Source organism: Melozone crissalis, unplaced genomic scaffold, assembly GCF_028551555.1.
Source record: "Melozone crissalis strain CALT ecotype California unplaced genomic scaffold, PUWL_Pcris_2 ptg000295l_1, whole genome shotgun sequence".
Classification (NCBI taxonomy): domain Eukaryota; kingdom Metazoa; phylum Chordata; class Aves; order Passeriformes; family Passerellidae; genus Melozone; species Melozone crissalis.
The window spans coordinates 276,179-293,877 of NW_026536047.1; the positions used below are offsets into that span (position 1 = coordinate 276,179).

Genomic DNA, 17,699 nt, shown 5'->3' on the forward strand with positions numbered 1-17,699 from the left:
CCGATGTCCCCAAGCCGAGAACTCACCCAGCTCACGGCACACACCCACCGAGGGGTGAAGATGGGCGGCGGCGTCGCGTCCCCCCAAATCCCATCCATCCCCCAGCCCGGGGTGGGACAGCCCTGGGGACACCGGGGTGACCCCGCGCGCGGCGCTCAGGAGCGAGGGGACACCGAGGGGGACACGGGCGCCGCCGGGGGGCCCTGGTAGCGCAGCCGCGCGTGTTTCTCGCAGAACAGCTCGTCCCCCACCCAGAAGTGGCCGCGCATCTTGAGGCTGAGGCCGCAGTCGGCGCAGGTGTAGCAGGAGGGGTGGCGGTAGCGGCCGTCCTGGATCCGCACCGCCTGTGTCCTGCAGGGTGGGGACACAACGCGGTCAGCAGAGCACCCTCGGTGTCCCCAGGGTCCCCTCCCAGCCGGGGTCAGCCCCATCGCGGCCCGGGAGCGATGGCGGGGATGGATCCTGCCCTGGCCCCACTCACACCCCAGGGCTGTCCCATTTTCACCCTGAAGGAACAATAGCAGGGATGGATCCTGACCCCACTCACACCCCGGGACCACTCCCATTTTCGCCCTGAAGAAACAATGGCAAGGATGGATCCTGCCCTGGGACTACCCTGACCCCACTCACAGCCCAGGACTGCTCCCATTTTTGGCTTGAAGGAGCAATGGCGAGGATGGATCCTGCTCTGGAACCATCCTGACCCCACTCACACCCCGGGATGGCCCCATTTTCACCCTAAAGGAGCCATGGCGAGGATGGATCCTACCCTGGGAAACCACTCACAGCCCCATTTTCACCCTAAAGGAGCAATGGCTGGGATGGATCCCACCCTGACCCCACTCACACCCCAGGACCAACTCCATTTTCACCCTGAAGGAGCAATGGCTGTGATGGATCCTGCCCTGGGACCACCCTGGCCCCACTCATACCCTGGGACTGCCCCTGTTTTCACCCTGAAGGAGCAATGGCAGGGATGGATCCTACCCTGGGACCACTCCCACCCCAGGACAGCCCCATTTTCACCCTAAAGGAGCAATGGTGAGGATGGATCCTGCCCTGACCCCACTCAGATCCCAGGACCGTCCCCATTTTACCCTGAAGGAGCAATGGCAGGGACGGATCCTGGCCTGGATCCATCCTCACACCCCAGGACCACCCCAATTTTCACCCTGAAGGAGCAATGGCAAGGGTGGATCCTGCCCTGACCCCACTCACACTCCAGGACGGCCCCATTTTCACCCTGAAGGGACAATGGCTGTGATGGATCCTGCCCTGGGCCCCCAGCCCCATTCCCACCCCACAACCCGCCCCATTTTAACCCCTCCAGCAGTGACAGCAGCGATGGATCCTGCCCTGGGACAACTCACACCCCGGGATGGCCCCATTTTCACCCTGAAGGGACAATGGCAGGGATGGGGATCCTGCTCTGGGCCCCCCAGCCCCATTCCCACCCCACAACCCGCCCCATTTTCACCCCTCCGGCGGTGACAGCAGGGGAGGATCCCGCCCCAGCCACACCCCGGATTATTTTATCCCTGCCGGGGGCAATGTCAGGGACAGCTCCTGCCCTGCCTGAGCGCAGCCCCTTTTTGGCTTTGCCAGGAGGGCTGGCAGGGACAGCCCCACCCCCGGGACGCCCCGGGACCCCCCGAGCCCCCAGCCCCACTCACGCGATGCTGCTCCCGCATTTCTCACAGACGTGCAGCTTCTGCACCCCGGCCACGGGCCTGCGGGCCCCGGCCGAGAGCCGGCTGGGGAAGGGGGCTGCGGGACCTGCTGGGGGGACACGAGGCCGTCAGAGCCGTGCCACCCCCGTGCCAGCCCTGCCCGCGCCCCCCGTGCCCCCCTCACCTCCTTCCTCATCCTCCAGCGCCTCCTGCAGCAGGCGGAAGGTGCTGGATTGCCGCGGGGCCGTCCGTAGCTCCCGGTTCTCCTGCAGCATCTTGTAAACCTCCGAGTCCTCCTCCAAGCGCCTCATGGCCGGCTCCGAGCCTTGGCTGGGGTGGGGGGGAGATTTTGGGGGGTTCCCAGCGCCCGAATTCCGGGATCCACCCCAGAGCCCGCCCGCCACCTGCTCCCTCCACCCCGGGAGCTGCCCCGGCCTGCCCGGCCCTCCCTCGGCCCCACCTGCCTGCAGGTGAGTTAACCCTTTCCCCGGGCTCCCTCAGCACCCACGGGTGACAAACCCGCGTGGGGACACGGACTGGGGGCTCCCCTGCAGCGGGGTCCCCATCCAGAGCCCCCAGCCCGCTCCGTACCTGAGGCAGGCGCCGGCGGAGGGCGAGGAGAGGCGCCTCTCCCGGGGGGCTGCCCAGGGGCTTTGGGGGGCTCCGGGCTCCGGTGAGGGTGGCCGGGGAGGGGGAGGCAGGACGGGCCCCTGGGAGCTGCTCTGGCGGCTCAGGGGTCGCTCCTGGTGGGGGAGAAGGGAGGGATGTCCTGGGGGGTCACAGAGCCTCCCTGTCCCCCCAGGCACCCCAAGGACACCCGGACAGCCCCAAACCCAGATCTCCACAGGGATGCTCCGTGGGGCTGCTGCTTCTCCTTCCCACCCTGAATGGGACCGGTGGGACCCCCAGAGGGGCCAGGGCAGCGCCCCAGCCCATAACCCAGAGCCTGAGCCCGTCCCCTCCCCTCATCTGCTCCTGCTTAGCGGGGCCGGGAAGCGGAGCCCTCCCCGGCTAAGTGGAAGCCGATGTTGTTCCCGATGTTTGTTCCCGATGTTGTTCCCGACGTTCCCGGTGTTTGTTCCCGATGTTCCCGGGAGCAGCTGCCCCGCAGATGGAAACGAACCCCCCAGGGTGGGCACAGGGCACGGGGACCCCCTGGCTGGACCCGCGGGTGGGGAGAGGGGAGCACCGAGACCTTGTGGGATGAGCTAAAATGAGGTAAAATGAGGTAAAATGAGCTAAAATTAGGCATGGGGGGAGCCGGGCCTTGGCCTCATCCAAGGCGAGGAGATGTGAGGAAGAGTGGGATGGACCCAAGGGCCGCCATCCCCTCACCATCCCTCGGGTACAGGGGATTGGGTGAGGGCTCCGGGCATGGCACCCTCGTGTCCCCAACCCTGCGGACCCTGTGGGCCAGGGAGGGACCCTGTGGGCCAGGGAGGGACCCCTCGGAGCCGGCAGCGAAGCAAACAAGGAGCTGGAATGGGAGGAAGGAGGGAGCGGCGGCCGGAGCAGCCAAAGGGCGGCCGGGGCTGCGGCCAAAGGCGGCTGGGAAGGACCGCGCTGCTTCCCAATTTGGGCTTGAAAAACAAGAAAAAGAGAAAGCGGGGAGGGAGGAAAGGAGGGAGACGCCAAGGCCGGAGTCAGCGGCTGCCCGCAGGGAGGATGGGGCGGCCGAGGGCACCCTGGCACTGAGCTCGGGGCTGGAGGAGCCACTCGAGGCGTCTCCATCCCCATCCCCATCCCGGCGCATCCCGAGCCCATCCCGGGGTGTCCCACGGCCCCGGGTCCCTGCCCGGCCAACACCCCAGAGCCCCGGGCTGGCGGCACCGGGGCCGGGCCCTCCCAAACTGGTTTGGCCTCCCCAGGCTGGCGCCGCTGCCAAGAGGAGCAAAACATCCCCGGGCAGGTGCGGCTGTGCCCGCGGGGCCGGGGGCGCTGCCAGCGCGGCGGGGAGGGGACACCCGCGACAGCCACCGCAGACGGGGGCACCGGGACAGCGGGGACAGAGGGGACGGGGCCGTGGGGGGGGCAGAGGGAATGGTTTTGGGGCTCAGAGTGGAGTGGTTTTGGGGCTCAGAGTGAGGTGATTTGGGGGCTCAAGGGCGGAAGGTTTAGCATCAAAAAGGGGCAAGGTTTGGTGGTTCAAAGCAAGGAGGTTTGGGGCTTGAAATGGGGGTTCAGAGTGGGGTGGTTTTGGGGCTCAAAAGAAAGTGGTTTAGGGGCTCAAAATGAGGTGATTTGGGGGCTCAAGGGGGGAAGGTTTAGCAGTGCAAAAGAGCAAGGTTTGGTGGTTTGAAGCAAGGAGGTTTGGGGCTTAAAATGGGGGTTCAGAGTGGGGTGGTTTAGGGGATCAGAGTGGGGCTGTTCTGGGGCTCAAAGGAGGGTGGTTTGGGGCTCAAAATGAGGTGATTTGGAGGCTCAAGGGGGGAAGGTTTAGCATCGCAAAGGGGCAAGGTTTGGTGGTTCAAAGCAAGGAGGTTTGGGGCTTGAAATGGGGGTTCAGAGTGGGATGGGTTTTGGGTTCAAAAGGTTTTGGAGCACAGATGATGGGGGTTCAGAGGGGAATGATTTTCAGGTTCAAAGGGTTTTGGAGCACAGATGCTCCCCCAGCAGCTCTGCCTGGCCCCTGCAGCCCCCCCAGCTCACCTGGCTCAGGCCGGGACAGGTGAACTCCCGCTCCAAGGGCTGTGAGCTGGGGGACAGAACGGAGCCATCAGAGGGGTCCCTGCCCCTCCCCAGCCCCCTCCTCACCCCCAGCCCCTCACACAGCCCCGTGCAGCCGTACCTGGCACTGAGGGATGCCAGGCTGGGGTCGAGGCTCCTCAGGGCACTTTGGCTCTCTCTCGGCGCCTGCAGCGTGTCCTGGGGAGGGGAGGGTGACACCAGCAGCTGCCACCAGCCCTGGCTGTGGGGCTGGAGCGTGCAGGGGCTCCCGGGGCTCACCTGGAAACGCGTGGCCAACCCCTCCAGCGAGGCGTCCCCGTTGGTGACGCTGGGAGATGGCACCGGGCACCTGGGAGAGCAGCAGGGTTTGGGATCTGCCCCAGGAGCCCCGAACCGCTGAGCACAGCACGGTGAGACCCTTCCTGCAGCTCCATCCCCAATTGGCCCCAGGTAACCACTGCCAGCGCTGCCCGGCCTCGTTAGCACCCGACTCATTAATTAGAGAGCCGGGACGGGCTCTCATGGGGATGGCACCACCCCAAGAGTCACCGAGGGGGGGAACAAGTGACACACGCGTGGTTGGGGACCCCCAGACACCGCTGGCACCCGGGGCTGCCCCAGCACCAACCTCTGCACCTCCAGCCGCAGCTGCCCCGCGCTCCGCTTGATCTTGTTCTGCGCCTCCACGTTCAGCATCTCCGCCGTGCTCTCCCCGTTGATGGCGACAATGACATCCCCCGGGCGGAGGTCACCCGCGGCCGCCTTCCCGTGCTCCGTCACCTCCACCAAGGGGACACGGGACAGTGACACACGGGGACACGCGACAGTGACACACCGGTGCAGCGCAGCATCCCCCGCCCTGCGGCGATGGGATGTTCCCTCCCTCTGGAATGGCCAGGGCCAGCACCAGCCCCTCTGCCAGGAGGGGACCCCGGCCTTGGGGACAACACCCGGGAATTTGGCACGGCCTGGCCCAGCCCAGGGGCCGCGGGAACCGCTGGGGCCGTTCCTATGGAGCGGGATCCTCTAAGGACGGGAAACGGGATCCCCCAAACAGGATCCCCCAAGGACGGGAAACGGGATCCCCCAAACAGGATCCCCCAAGGACGGCAAACAGGATCCCCCAAACAGGATCCCCCAAGGATGGTGAACAGGGTCCCCCAAACAGGATCCCCCAAGGACAGCAAACAAGATCCCCCAAACGGGATCCCCCAAACAGGATCCCCCAAGGACAGCAAACAGGATCCCCCAAACAGGATCCCCCAAACAGGATCCCCCAAACAGGATCCGCTCCCCGGGCCAGCCCCGAGCCCCTCGGCTCTCCCCGGGCCGGGGGACACGGGGGGTTCCTACCTTGGAGACGGCGATGGGCTTCCCGAAATCTCTGCCCCCGGAGATGCGGAAGCCCCACGGGGCCGGGCCGGGCAGTGTCACTGTCACTGTCGCTGTCGCTGTCACCGGCATGGCAGCGGCGGCTCTGGGCGGGCAGCAGCGAGGTGTCAGCGATGCCGGGTGCTGAGGGGATGAGGCAGAGGGACCCCTCCCCTCCTCCTACCCACAGACCACACAGCGAGGGCCTCCCTGTCCCCGCCGCACCCCGAGGGTGCTTTCCTTCCGGGGAGGGGACCCAGGTCCTCGCAGGGTGACAGCAGCCACCGCCGCTTCCTCCTGTCCCCAGCGCTGGCGCCTTCCTCCCCGGGCCCGGGGGGTCCCAGGCACCCGGCGGTGCAGCTGAGACAGCCGAGGTCGTTCCCAGGAGCTGCAGCAAGGCAGGAAATTGGTGAAGCCTTGGCAGCAAGGCCGGCGCTGTGGCCTGGCAGAGCTGAGCGGGGTTTGGAGGGGAGGATGTGGCAGCGAGGGACGGGTCCTGCTGCACCACGGCAGCGCCCGACACCCAGCGAGGAGCGGCAAATCCACAGCGGGGAAGGACGCTGAGGGTCCCCCGGGGGTGGCACAGGGTCCCCGTGGTGCCCCGGTGAGCGGCGCAGCCCTTGGCTCCCATGGGATGGGTGGGAATGGGCAGCAGCATCCCCTAAATCCACCCCAGAGCCCATCCCACCCGTGCCGGCACAGCCTGGGGGCGCTGGGCACCCCATCTGGGACCGGGCACCCCATCTGGGACCGGGCACCCCGTCTGGGATCGGGCACCCCATCTGGGACCGGGCACCCCGTCTGGAATCGGGCACCCCGTCTGGGACCGGGCACCCCGTCTGGGATCGGGCACCCCGGCCGCAGCCGCCGGGAATGTTAAAAATCCCAAGAGCACAAAGAGGGGCTTGAGAGGCTGCCCGGAAGAATTTCCTGGGCTGGGCTTCCAGAGCCGGGAGGAAACCCCAAACCCCAAACCCCCTCCCCATGCCCAGCCCCGCTCAGCATCCCTGGGCAGCCCGGGGACCCCCACACGCAGCTGGGCACCCACCCCAGACCCCCCGACAGCCCTGAACCTCTTCTGTGGACCCTGCACCCCTTCTTTAGACATTGCACCCCACCTCTCCCTTATGCTCCCCTTCTCCACCTCCTGCACCCCTTCTCCATCCCTGCACCCCTTCTCCACCTCCTGCACCCCTTCTCCAGTCCTGCACCCCTTCTCCACCTCCTGCACCCCTTCTCCAGTCCCAGCACCCTTTCTCCATTCCTGCATCCCTTCTCCATCCCCGTCCCCAGCTCTGTCCGTGCTCCCCTCCTCGGTCCCCGTTCCCCACCTGTGTCCCCGCTCCCTCCGGGCTCTGTCCCCGCCGCACAGCGATGTCTTTGTGCCCGCCGTGTCTGGCGGTGCCGCCTGGCACCCGCGGGGCGAGCGGCGGGGACGGGCGATGCCAGGAGGCGCGGGGACCCGGGGACACGAGGACTTGGCACTCGCGAGGATCCGGGGACACAGTGGGGACGCAGTGGGGACCTCCCCGCGCACCGGGACCCCCGAGGGACGGACGGACGGACGGACGGACCCCCCCGCGCCCCCGCGCACTCACCGGGGCGGCCGAGCCGGGCGGCCCCGCGGGGCTGCGGAGCCGAGCGCGGCCCCGGACGGCGCCGCCTCCTCGGGAGGAGCCGGGCCGGGCTGCGGGCACAGCTCCCCCCCTGCCCCGACGGGGCGCACGGCGGCGCCGGGCCCGCCCCGGGCCCGCCCGTGGGCGTGGGGGGATCCCCGCGGCCCCACGCAGCGCCCCCGCCCACGGCTCCGGTGGGACGGGTCCCGGAGCGGCTCCTCCCCAATCCCGGCACTCTCAGAGCGGCGCAGAGCGGAGCTTTAATGACGGAAAAGAAGCGAAGGCGACTCCCGGACGCGGACCCGCATGGCGGGGCGCGGCCGTCACGGTCAGGCCCGGCACCGGGCAGAGCCCGGGGCGAGCCCGGGCCGGTGGCACCGGCAGCGGTGGGGAGGGGGCGCGTTAAGGCACCGGGGCGGGGGAGAAACCCCGCGCTGGGGGATCCGTCCTTGTTAGAAGCAGCCCCATAGGGGCGGGAGGGAGCTGGAGGCGCTTCATCCCCGTGCGGGGACACGGCGGGGACACGGCGAGACACGGGGAAGCCCCCGCGGTCCCCACGGCCGCGGGTCACACCGGCGCCACGTAATTCCCGGGGAAAGTGCCGAATTTCTGCGTCCTCCTGGACACTCCTGCGGGTACAAAGACGCGGAGAGGCGGTGAGCGGTGAGGGTGGCACCTTGTCCTCATCCCTGTCCCCAAGGAGGTCGCCACGCACCCACGAACCAGCCGTCGTCGCATTGCTGCATGACATCCACCCTGTCCCCTTCCAGCAGCTCCAGCTCGTCGGCGTTTTGGGGCCGGTACTGGTACAGGGCCCGGTACCTGCGACACAAACCGTGGGCAGAGCCCGCCCCACGCACACGGGTGGGACCCTCGTGGGGACACCGCGCCCGGGGCCGCCCCTGGCCGTGCTTACGGAGTCCACCGGATCTCGGAGCCGTTGTAGGACGGGGCGGGCTCGGGCCGGGCGCTGCTTTGTGCCACCGCCGGGGTCGGGCGCTGTGGGGGACACGGGGGGTCAGGGCGGCACCCGCAGCCCCAGCGGTGCCAGGGCGGGGGGCACGGTGCCAGGGCGGGGGGCACGGTGCCAGGGCGGGGGCCACTCACCTGCTCGGGGTTCCAGCCAGGACGCCGCGTCTCCGCAGGGTGTGGGGGGCTGGCAGAGGCCACCAAGGGGCTGGGGGAGCCAGCGTGGGGCAGCTTTGGGGACGGGGGGAAGGCGGCACCGACGCCGGGACCCCGCTTGGCTTCCCGGGGGGACCCCGCGGGAGCCTGGGGGCCGCGGGGGCCGGGCGAGCGCTGCAGGGCCGGGGATCGGGGGCTGGCGGGGCCGGGGGAGGCGGGGATGTCCTCGGCCGTGGCTTTGACCCGCGGCTCCTTCAGCACCTGCACGTAGGTGGCGGGGAAGATGCCCTGGCGGCTGGTGCCCGAGATGCGCCCCTCGTACCAGTTCTCGTTCACCCGGCGCACCAGGCAGATCCGCTCGCCCTGCGGCGGGAGCAGAGGGCGGGTTAGCGCGGGATGGCCCGGGATGAACGGCCCGGGATGGCACAGCACAGAATGGCACGGAACGGCCCGGGATGGCACAGCACAGAGAGGCACAGCATGGAGAGGCACGGAAAGGCCCGGCCTGGCCCAGCACAGAATGGCCTGGGATGGCACAGCACAGAATGGCACGGAATGGCCCGGGACGAACGGCCCGAGATGGCACAGAACAGCCCGGGATGGCACAGCACATAATGGCACGGAATGGCCCGGAACGGCCTGGGATGGCCCAGCACTGAGAGGCACAGAATGGCCCGGGACGGCACAGCATGAAGAGGCACAGAATGGCCCAGGATGGCACAGCACGGAACGGCCCGGGATGGCCTGGAACAGCCCGGGATGGCCCAGAATGGCCCGGGATGGCACAGCACAGAGAGGCACAGAACAGCCTGGGATGGCCTGGAACAGCCCAGAATGGCACAGCACAGAGAGGCACAGATTGGTACGGGATGGCCCAGAACGGCACAGGACGGCAGAGCACGGAGAGGCACAGAACAGCCCGGGATGGCACAGCACGGATTGGCCCGGGATGGCACAGCACAGAATGGCACGGATTGGCCCGGGATGGCCCAGCACGGAATGGCACGGATTGGCCCGGGATGGCCCAGCACGGAGCCGCCGTACCTTGCGAAAGGAGAGCTCCACGTGCACATCCCCTCGGAAGTTGTAGAGCGCCAGCGCCTCGCCGTATTCCAGCACCTGCAGCGTGGGAGCCTTGATGGGCTTGGGCACCTCGGTGGGCGGCAGGATCTGGGGGGCACAAGCGGGTGAGGGGCAGCGCCGGCGCCCCCCGGCCCCGCTGCCCCCGCGCGGCCCGCGCTCACCTCCACGTAGTTGGAGGGGAAGATGCCCACGCGGCCGTGGTGCTCCCCCTCCAGCCAGTTCCTGTCCACCTCCTTGTGGATGTACACGATGTCGCCCTTCTGCAGCGTCAGCTCCCTGCGAGGGACACTGTCACACCTGCCCGCGGGCACGGACCCGGCCCCGGCTCGGCTGGCAGTGCCAGGGCTCCCCCAGTCCCCATCTGTCACCGAGGGACCCCAGGGGTGACCCCGGCGCTTACTTGGGAGACTCAGCCTGGAAGTTGAACTTGAGGCGAGCAGCTTTCATCTGGGGAGGGACGGGAGGGGTTACAGGGGACACCCCCAGTCCCGCCACCCCAAACCCGCCATGGCACAGCCCGGCCTCACCTTCTTCTCCTCCCTCCTGACGGCCTCCACGGGCTCCCCCAGGTCCGACAGGCTGGGCAGGGTCCCTGGCCTGAGGGTGTCTGTGAAGAGCGGGGGGTCACGGCCAGGGTGCTCGGGGTGCCCCATGGCGGGGCCTGGGGGCTCAGGGGGGCTCAGGGAGGGCTCAGGGGGGCTCAAAGGGGGCTCAGGAGGGCTCAAAGGGGGCTCAGGGGGGCTAAAAGGGGGCTCAAGGGGGGGCTCAGGGGGAATCAAGGGGGGCTCAGGAGGGATCAAAGGGGGCTCAAGGAGGGATCAAAGGGGGCTCAAGGGGGTCTCAAAGGGGGCCCAAGGGGGTCTCACCTCTGCCAGGGCTCCGGTCACTGGCCAGCCCCAGCCCAGCCCGCTCCATGCTGGGGGTGGCAGGTGAGTGGAGGGTGCCAGGGGGGTTCCACAGCCGCTGGGGTGACAGGGGGCTCCTGAGGGGGGACAGTGGCTCAGGGCAGGGCCATGAACCCTCCCTGCTCTGACCCTGCTGCCCTTAGGGGTGGGCAGCACCCCTGTGTCCCACAGAGCAGGATATTGGGGTTCTGTGCATTGCATGGACCAGCACATCAGGGACCCTCAGGGCCCCTTTATCCCATGGACCCCTGGGTCCACAGACCGGGAATTCAGGGTCCACCAGGATTCCAGAATTTCATGAACCAGCATATTTGGGTCCCCCAGCACCAGAACCCCAGGATCCCACGGCCCAAAACCACGGGGTACCCCAATGTAAGGACACTGGGGTCCCCCAGAACCAGAACCCCCGCTCTGCTCTCTGCAGCGCTCCCGGGGCTCCTCCCGGGGCAGCCAAGCGGGACCGGTCCGAAGTTTTCCGGCAGCGCGGCCCCGCTGCGGCCGAGCAGGAAGCGCCGGGGAGGGCTAATGAATAACCGCGCTCCGGGGGGCGCTGAGAGAGCCCGAATGCGCCCCCCAAAGCCGGAGGAGGGGCTGGGGAAGGGGGGAACCCCCGCCCTGTGCGCCCCTGGGGGTTACGGTGGGTCCTACAAGAGGAGGGACTCGTTGGTTTGTTGGTTTGTTTGTTGGATTGCTTGTTTGTTGTTTGTTTGTTTGTTTTGCTGGCGGGGCACAGAGGGATCTGTGAGGACACCCCGGTGTGCCCACCCCATCCCGGCGTGCCCACCCCATCCCGGGGTGCCCCCCCCATCCCGGGGTGCCCCCCCCATCCCGGTGTGCCCACCCCATCCCACCCCGGGGTGCTCCGTCACGGCTGTCCCCTCCCCGTGGGGACACAGCGGTGGGAATTGGGAACCCGAGCGCCGTCACCTCCCCTGGGACGGAGCCAAAGGCCGGGACACGGCGTTCCCTGCCCGGGGCCGGGGGAAAGGCTGAGCCCCGCTCCGGCCCCGTCCCACCCTGCGGGCAGCCGGCCCGGCGCCGCTCCCACCCGTGCGGGGTTCTGGGGGTTCCGGGGGGCTCCCACCCCGCGGGGCGCTGCGGGGACAGCCCGACCGCCACCCCCAGAGCGGGGTCCCGTCCCTGGCCGCGATTTGGGGGTGGGAGCGGCCGCGGAACTCACCGAGCAGCCGCGGAGGCCGGAGCAGGGGAGCGAGCGGTGGGAGCAGCAGCCGGGCTCTGCCGGGAGGAGCGGGAGGGGGTGGGAGAGAAAAATTAATCATCCAGGAGGCCGAGTCTCGGCGGGAAGCGAAGGAGTCCGGCTCGGCTGCGCCAATAAAGCGCCGGACGGACGGACGGACGGGCGGGCTGGGTCCTAAAGCCCCACGGCCGCGGCTCCGAGGGCTGCTGAGCAGCCGTGCGCGGGGCCAGATGTGCGCGGAGCCAGGCAGGCAGGCAGCGGGGTGTGCGCACATCCAGATGTGCATGCAGCTCCGTGCAGGCATCCAGATGCGCAGCGCTCCAGCCGTGCACTCATCCACCCATCCAGTTGTTCACACATCCAGTTGTTCACACGTCCAGTTGTGCACACGTCCAGTTGTGCACACATCCAGTTGTTCACACATCCATCCATTCATCCATCCAGTTGTGCACACATCCAGCCGTGCAGGCACCCAGATGTGCATGCACCCACCCGGGCATTAATCCAGATGTGCATCCCACCACGTGCATGCCCAAGCCTTGCACAAAGCCAGCCCACAGCCGGATGTGCCCACAGTTGGATGTGCCACAGCTGGATGTGCCCACAGCTGGATGTGCCCACACCTGGATGCCCTGGGGTGCCCAAGGGGCAGCAGGAGGGCCCGGGGGTACCTGGCGGGGTGCCCGCCGCGTCTCCATGTCCCTCATGTCCTTGTCCAGCTCCTCGCTGAGCTGCTCCAGCTCCTGCTCCAGCAGCACCTGCAGGGGCAGGTCGGGGCTGTGGCGGCCGGGCTGGCACTGCCCGCGGGCACCGGGACCCGCTGCCACCCCCAGCATCCCCTGCCACCCCCAGCTCCTCACCTCGATGGACTGAGCCCGCTTCGGCCGCGCTGCTGCCGGGCTCTGAAAGAGCAGGGGCCGCTCAGGGTGTGCCCACCTCGGGCCCACCCCTCACCCTGTGCCAGCCCTGCCTACCTGCTCCCGCGGACAGAACTCCCCTGGCTCGTAGTCAAAAATGCTGCCCGGCTCGGCGGTGGCACCGGTGCCGCCCCAGCGGGTCCTGTGGAGGACGGGGAGGGTTCAGCCAGCGCAGCCCCCACTCCCGCCGTGGGCACCCCCGTCCCTGTGCCAGGCTCACCAGTCCATCCCGTTGGGCATCCCGGGGGGCTCAGCCGGGGCCGAGCCCCTCCTGCGCGGCTTGGGGGGCGATGGAGGCGCCGTGGTGGGGCAGGAATGGGTGTCCCAGTCGGGCTCTGGGGACGGGGAGGTGAGCGGGGGCCGGGCCGTGCCCGCTCCGTGCCCGCTCCGTGCCCACCCGCGCGGCCGGGCTCACCTGGCAGCTTGCGGTGGATCTGCCGGAACATGCTGCGGTACCAGTCCCGGGGGCTGTCCACGCTCTGGGGGGACACGGTGGGGCGGTGAGGGGGTGACAGCGGGGGGACACCCCCGCCCTGCGCCCCCACTCACCGAGCGAGAGGCCAGGGGCATCCCCGTCTCGTCCACGGGCCCGATGCCATCGTACTTCACCCAGCGCCGCTCCCGCCGCTTGCTGTCCTTGGTCCAGGTCGCCGACCAGCCCGGGGACCAGGCGGGGGCGGCCCTGGGGCTGAGGCTGGGCTGGGCGGGCACCTGGGTCATGGGGGCTTTGGGCTCCTTGGCCGGCCAGGTCTGGTACCACTCATTCACTGCGGACAAGGTGGGCACGGCTCAGGTGGGCACGGCCCGGGGGATGTCCCCAGGTGTCCCCAGGATGCTCGGGGCTCTCCGTACCTGAGCTCTTGGGAGCTCCCGGGCTGTTCTGGGCGGTGTCGCGGCTCTCCGGCTCGTGGAAGTGGAAGTTGAGGGTGTTGGAGCCGCGGTGGCGGATGACGGGCACCTGCGGCACAGGGAGGGGCTGGCACAGAGCAACGGGGGGTGCAGCCCCCCCCGGATCCCCCAGCATGTGCCAGCCCCACTCACCCTGTGCTGCGGGGACACCTGCGGGGCTGGGAGGAGGCGGGGAACGTCCTCCACCCCAGGGGCCGGGCTGGTGTCGGGGGGCAGGAGCCGGCCCGCCATGGCCGGGGGGCGCGGGATGGTGCCCGGGGGATGCCCTGTGAGAAAAGCAGCTGTGGTGCTCATGGCGTCCCTGTTCTCTGGGCATTCCCAGGCTTTGGCGGAGAGATGGAGCTCGCAGGAGCCGCAGCCGCACCGCTGGGAGCGTCCCCTGTTATTCCACAGGGGACACCGTGTGTGGGGTGACAACGGCGCTGGGAGCGTCCCCGGTTATTCCACAGGGGACACCACGTGTGGGGTGACAACCGCGGTGGCAGCGTCCCCTGTTATTCAGAGGCATAGGGGACACCGTGTGTGGGGTGACAAGCGCTGTGGCAGCGTCCCCAGCCCAGCGAAGGGGCTGTTCCTGTTCAGAACCAGCCCTGGCACGGTCCCCACCTCCCTCTCCATGCCAATCCAGACCCCTGCCCCTCGGCCTGCCCCGGCTGGGCAGGGATGGATCAGCCCGGAGCGGCTCGGGGGGCGATGGCAGCTCCGCGCTCCCATCCCATGCCTGGCATCCCGGGGCGCTGCCCTCCCGCCCGGGCACGTGGCGGCAGCAGCGTCGCCCGCCCGGGAGCGCTGCCAGCGCCGGGAACACGACAGGGCAGAAATATTTCCCCGCCCTGCAGCGCAAACAGAAAGGGAGAGGGGACGGAGGAACGGGGAGCTGGGAACGCGCGGCCGGGCTGTGACTCACCGGGAACGGGCCGGGGGCGGCTGGGGGTGACGGGAGCCCCGGAGCCCCTCCCGACACCCCAGGGATGGCTCCGCGGCCTTCGGGGGACACCCGTGCTCTGGGCTCCGTCCCCACCCCGTCACCGTGCCAGACCCCGCCACAAACGGGGGGTCCTGGGGGCTCCCGGGCGCCCTCTGTGTGTGTGGGACCCCCAAATCAGGACCCCTCGTTTTCCGCACCGCTGGAGGCTCGGCAGCCCCGAGGTTGTAATTAACGTTAATCACCCCCGTGGGGAAACTGAGGACCCGGGGCACAGAAAGTGAGGTGCAGGATCCCAACCCCCCAGGGCACCCCAAAAACCTCCACGCCATTCCCAGTGCAGCCCCACACGGGGCTCGGCCTCATCCGTGTCCTGTCCCCCCCAACCTGCCCCGGGGGTCCCCTGGGGGTCCCCCAGCCTGCTCTTACCTCCTGGGCGGTGCCCCCCGAGAAGCTCCGGGGTTTTGGGGAGCCCCGGGGCGAGCGGGCCGGAGCTGCGAGCGGCGCGGAGGGAAAACCCACGGCACGAACTCGGCCGGGAGAAGGAGCGGGGGGGCCCTCAGAGCGGGGAACTCCAGGAGAGCCCCCCAAGAGCATCCCCCGGGAAGGTCGGGAGGCACCGGCTCCGTCCCGGCCGCCGCTGGGTCCCCGTGTGCCCCGGCCCCCCCCGGGGTGCGCTGCCCCCCCAGCTCTGGAGCGGGGCCGGCCCATTCAGAGTTTCCAGTGACATTTCCAGGGATGGGATCCAGGGAACGGGGCCAAGAGGCTGAACTCATCCCACGCCCCGCGCACGCGTCCCCGCGCACCCGGCCCCGCTTACGAAACGGGGCGAGCCCGGCGCCGCCGCCCCCCGGCGCGATGGAGACGCGGGCTCGGGGGGGTTTGGGGAAAGGACCGGGAGGGAATTCCGGGGGGAGGTCGGGACTGAGGGGAGGAGCGGGGTCCGTGCTCCTGAGCGCCTCCGAGAGCCGGGATGGGGCACGGGGAGAGCAGAGCCCCCATCCCCACGGCCGGCCGCTTTCCCACGGGTGACCCTCCATGTCCTCCATGTCCTCCATCCCTTCCATCCCTCCATCCCTTGCATCCCCTCCATCCCTCCATCTCCATCTCCTCCATCCCTTCAATCTCTCCATCCCCCAGGGATTTGGGCGCTGGGGACCCCCATGTAAGCCCCCCCTGTGTCCCACCTCATCCCCTCCAGCGTCACCGCTTCCCCACCGATGGAGAAGGGGATTTCGGGGGATTTTTGGCAGAGGGTGAGGAGGGAAATGCTGAGAGGTGAGGGCCGAAGTGGGGAGTGGGATCTGTGCTCCTGGAATGGGATCTGTGCTCCTGGGAGTGGGATCTGTGCTCCTGCGCCCACCCAAACCCTGGTGTGGGGCACAGTCAGAGCAGAGCCCCCATCCCCACTGCACCATCCCCTCCATCCGCCCATCCCTGAGGAATCCGGGCAGGGTCCCCCCCGGAACACCCCCGTGTCCCCCCGCACCCCCCACTCACCCGCCGGCCGCTTCCTGCTCCCCTAAAGTGCTGACACCCCCAAAACGGGGCTGCCCCAGCCCTTCCTCATCCCGTGAGCTCCCACGTGAGCTCCAAGGGCGATGGTGGCTTCGCTGCCACCCCTCGGTCCCCACCAGGTCACCGCCCCCTGCTGCTGGGGACGATGGCAGGAGCCCCGGCTGGCTGCGATCCTGTACCTCGGGGACACAGGGGACACTGGGGACAGAGGGGACAGGGTGTCCTCCCCGCCCCAATGCCGTGGGGATGAGGCAGCTCCTTGCTGCCAGCTGGGGACACCGAGGCGAGGACACACGAGCTGATCCCGCTGGCAAATCCCGGGGTGACGAGGGCAGGGATGGCAGCAGGGCCAGGGGGGGTTAAACCCAGCGAGAGGGGACCCCGAGCCCATCCCTGCTGCCAAGGGGTGACAAATCCCCTCCAGCCCGCCCAGTGACACCTCTCGATGTCGCAGCGGTGCCAGGAGCAGCCCCCACACCCCAGCCCCCCTCGGGGTGCCCGAATCCCCGCTCACCTCCCGCTCCCGTGCCCGGCCAGGAGCCTCCAGCGCCGGCCCTGCCTCGCTCCCTCCCTCCCTCCCCGCGGCTCCCAGCACCAGCCTCCGCTCACAGATAAATATTTAACGCGCAGCCCGGGCCGGGATTAACAAAGAGCGAGTGTTTCCTGTTTGCTCAGCGGCGATGCCAGGCGGGAACGCGCGGCCGGGCCCGGGGATGCTCCCAGGGATGCTGCCCTGGGCAGGGATGTGCCCGGAGCCCCCCGGTGCCCAGCGTGGGGTCTGTGAGTGGTGCTGGGGCTTGGGGGCTCCCCGGTTTGGGTGGGAACACCCAGGAAAAGAAAGGGTGGGAGAGCCGGAGCATCCTGGCCAGGGCGGGCCCTGGATGCATCCGGAGCGGGAATGCTGCAGGTGGGAAACGGGAGCACGTGGTGAGCTGAGCTCGAGGTGGTGCTGAATTCCCAAAGGAATTGGGATGATTGATTGGGATAACACCCTGGAGTCCTCCAGAGTCTATCCTGAATATTCTGCTGCTCCTTGGGAAGAGGGGATGGATCCCAGGGGTGGAGGCAGAGTGGGAGCCACAGCAGCTCCCTGGGAATGATGCAGGAGGGGATCCCTGAGCAGGACCCGTGGAACTTTGGGGTTTGGATCCACTGGGTGCTGAGTGTGGGGTCTGCCAGTGGTGCTGGGGCTTGGGGGCTCCCAGTTTGGGTTGGAACAGCCAGGAAAAGAAAGGGCGGGAGAGCTGGAACGTCCTGGCCAGGGCGGGCCCTGGATGCATCCGGAGCGGGAATGCTGCGGGGAGGAGCAGGTGGGAAACGGGAGCACGTGGTGAGCTGAGCCCGAAGGAATTCCTGATTGGGATCACGCCCTGGAGTCCTCCAGAGTCTATCCTGAATATTCTGCTGCCCCTGGGAAGAGGGGATGGATCCCAGGGGTGGAGGCAGAGTGGGAGCCACAGCAGCTCCCTGGGAATGATGCAGGAGGGGATCCCTGAGCAGGACCCGTGGAACTTTCAGGATCCACCCAGATCCCGACCCCAGGGCTGCTCCTGGAATCCTCTCAGTGGAGGGAACACCCCCAGAAGGGACAAGGAAGGAGCTGGGGTGGAACAAGAGCTGGCACATCCCGTCCTGTTGCTGCTGGCACCACGTTATTTACCCAGGGAAGGACGAGGAGCAGGAGCTGAGAGCTCTCCAAATTGCCAAATTCCTCTGCTGGGGGCTGGGAGATGCCCTGAAGAGCCTCTAAACCCCCCATATCCTCCCTTCTGGCAGCAGTGAACCCCCTCAGCCA

General features: G+C 68.6%; 2 protein-coding genes across 4 annotated transcripts; both read right to left on the reverse strand.

Annotated features, from left to right (window-relative positions):
* Positions 1–86: 86 nt before the first annotated feature.
* On the reverse strand, positions 87–7,344 carry PDLIM2 (PDZ and LIM domain 2). Of its 3 annotated transcripts, none has more exons than XM_054294667.1 (10): positions 7,307–7,344; positions 5,691–5,814; positions 4,966–5,117; positions 4,617–4,686; positions 4,459–4,535; positions 4,320–4,365; positions 2,262–2,413; positions 1,855–2,000; positions 1,674–1,776; positions 87–351 (listed from the first exon to the last, which is right to left on the reverse strand). In XM_054294667.1, the coding sequence occupies exons 2-10, from the start codon at positions 5,799–5,801 to the stop codon at positions 156–158; spliced, it is 1,053 nt and encodes a 350-aa protein (XP_054150642.1). In that variant the 5' UTR covers positions 5,802–5,814; positions 7,307–7,344; the 3' UTR covers positions 87–155. The 3 variants fall into 3 exon arrangements, with proteins under 3 accessions (XP_054150642.1, XP_054150640.1, XP_054150641.1); XM_054294665.1 differs by having other exon boundaries at positions 1,674–1,779; XM_054294666.1 differs by lacking the exon at positions 7,307–7,344 and having other exon boundaries at positions 1,674–1,779; positions 5,691–6,185.
* A 213-nt stretch (positions 7,345–7,557) lies between these two features.
* On the reverse strand, positions 7,558–16,457 carry SORBS3 (sorbin and SH3 domain containing 3). Its single transcript, XM_054294658.1, has 20 exons — positions 16,419–16,457; positions 14,816–14,916; positions 13,594–13,727; positions 13,405–13,510; positions 13,102–13,319; positions 12,968–13,031; positions 12,773–12,887; positions 12,610–12,694; positions 12,496–12,537; positions 12,307–12,393; positions 11,618–11,673; positions 10,399–10,514; positions 10,060–10,139; positions 9,933–9,979; positions 9,694–9,808; positions 9,494–9,619; positions 8,432–8,812; positions 8,241–8,323; positions 8,040–8,146; positions 7,558–7,953 (listed from the first exon to the last, which is right to left on the reverse strand). The coding sequence occupies exons 3-20, from the start codon at positions 13,690–13,692 to the stop codon at positions 7,892–7,894; spliced, it is 1,989 nt and encodes a 662-aa protein (XP_054150633.1). The 5' UTR covers positions 13,693–13,727; positions 14,816–14,916; positions 16,419–16,457; the 3' UTR covers positions 7,558–7,891.
* Between the last annotated feature and the right edge of the window lie 1,242 nt (positions 16,458–17,699).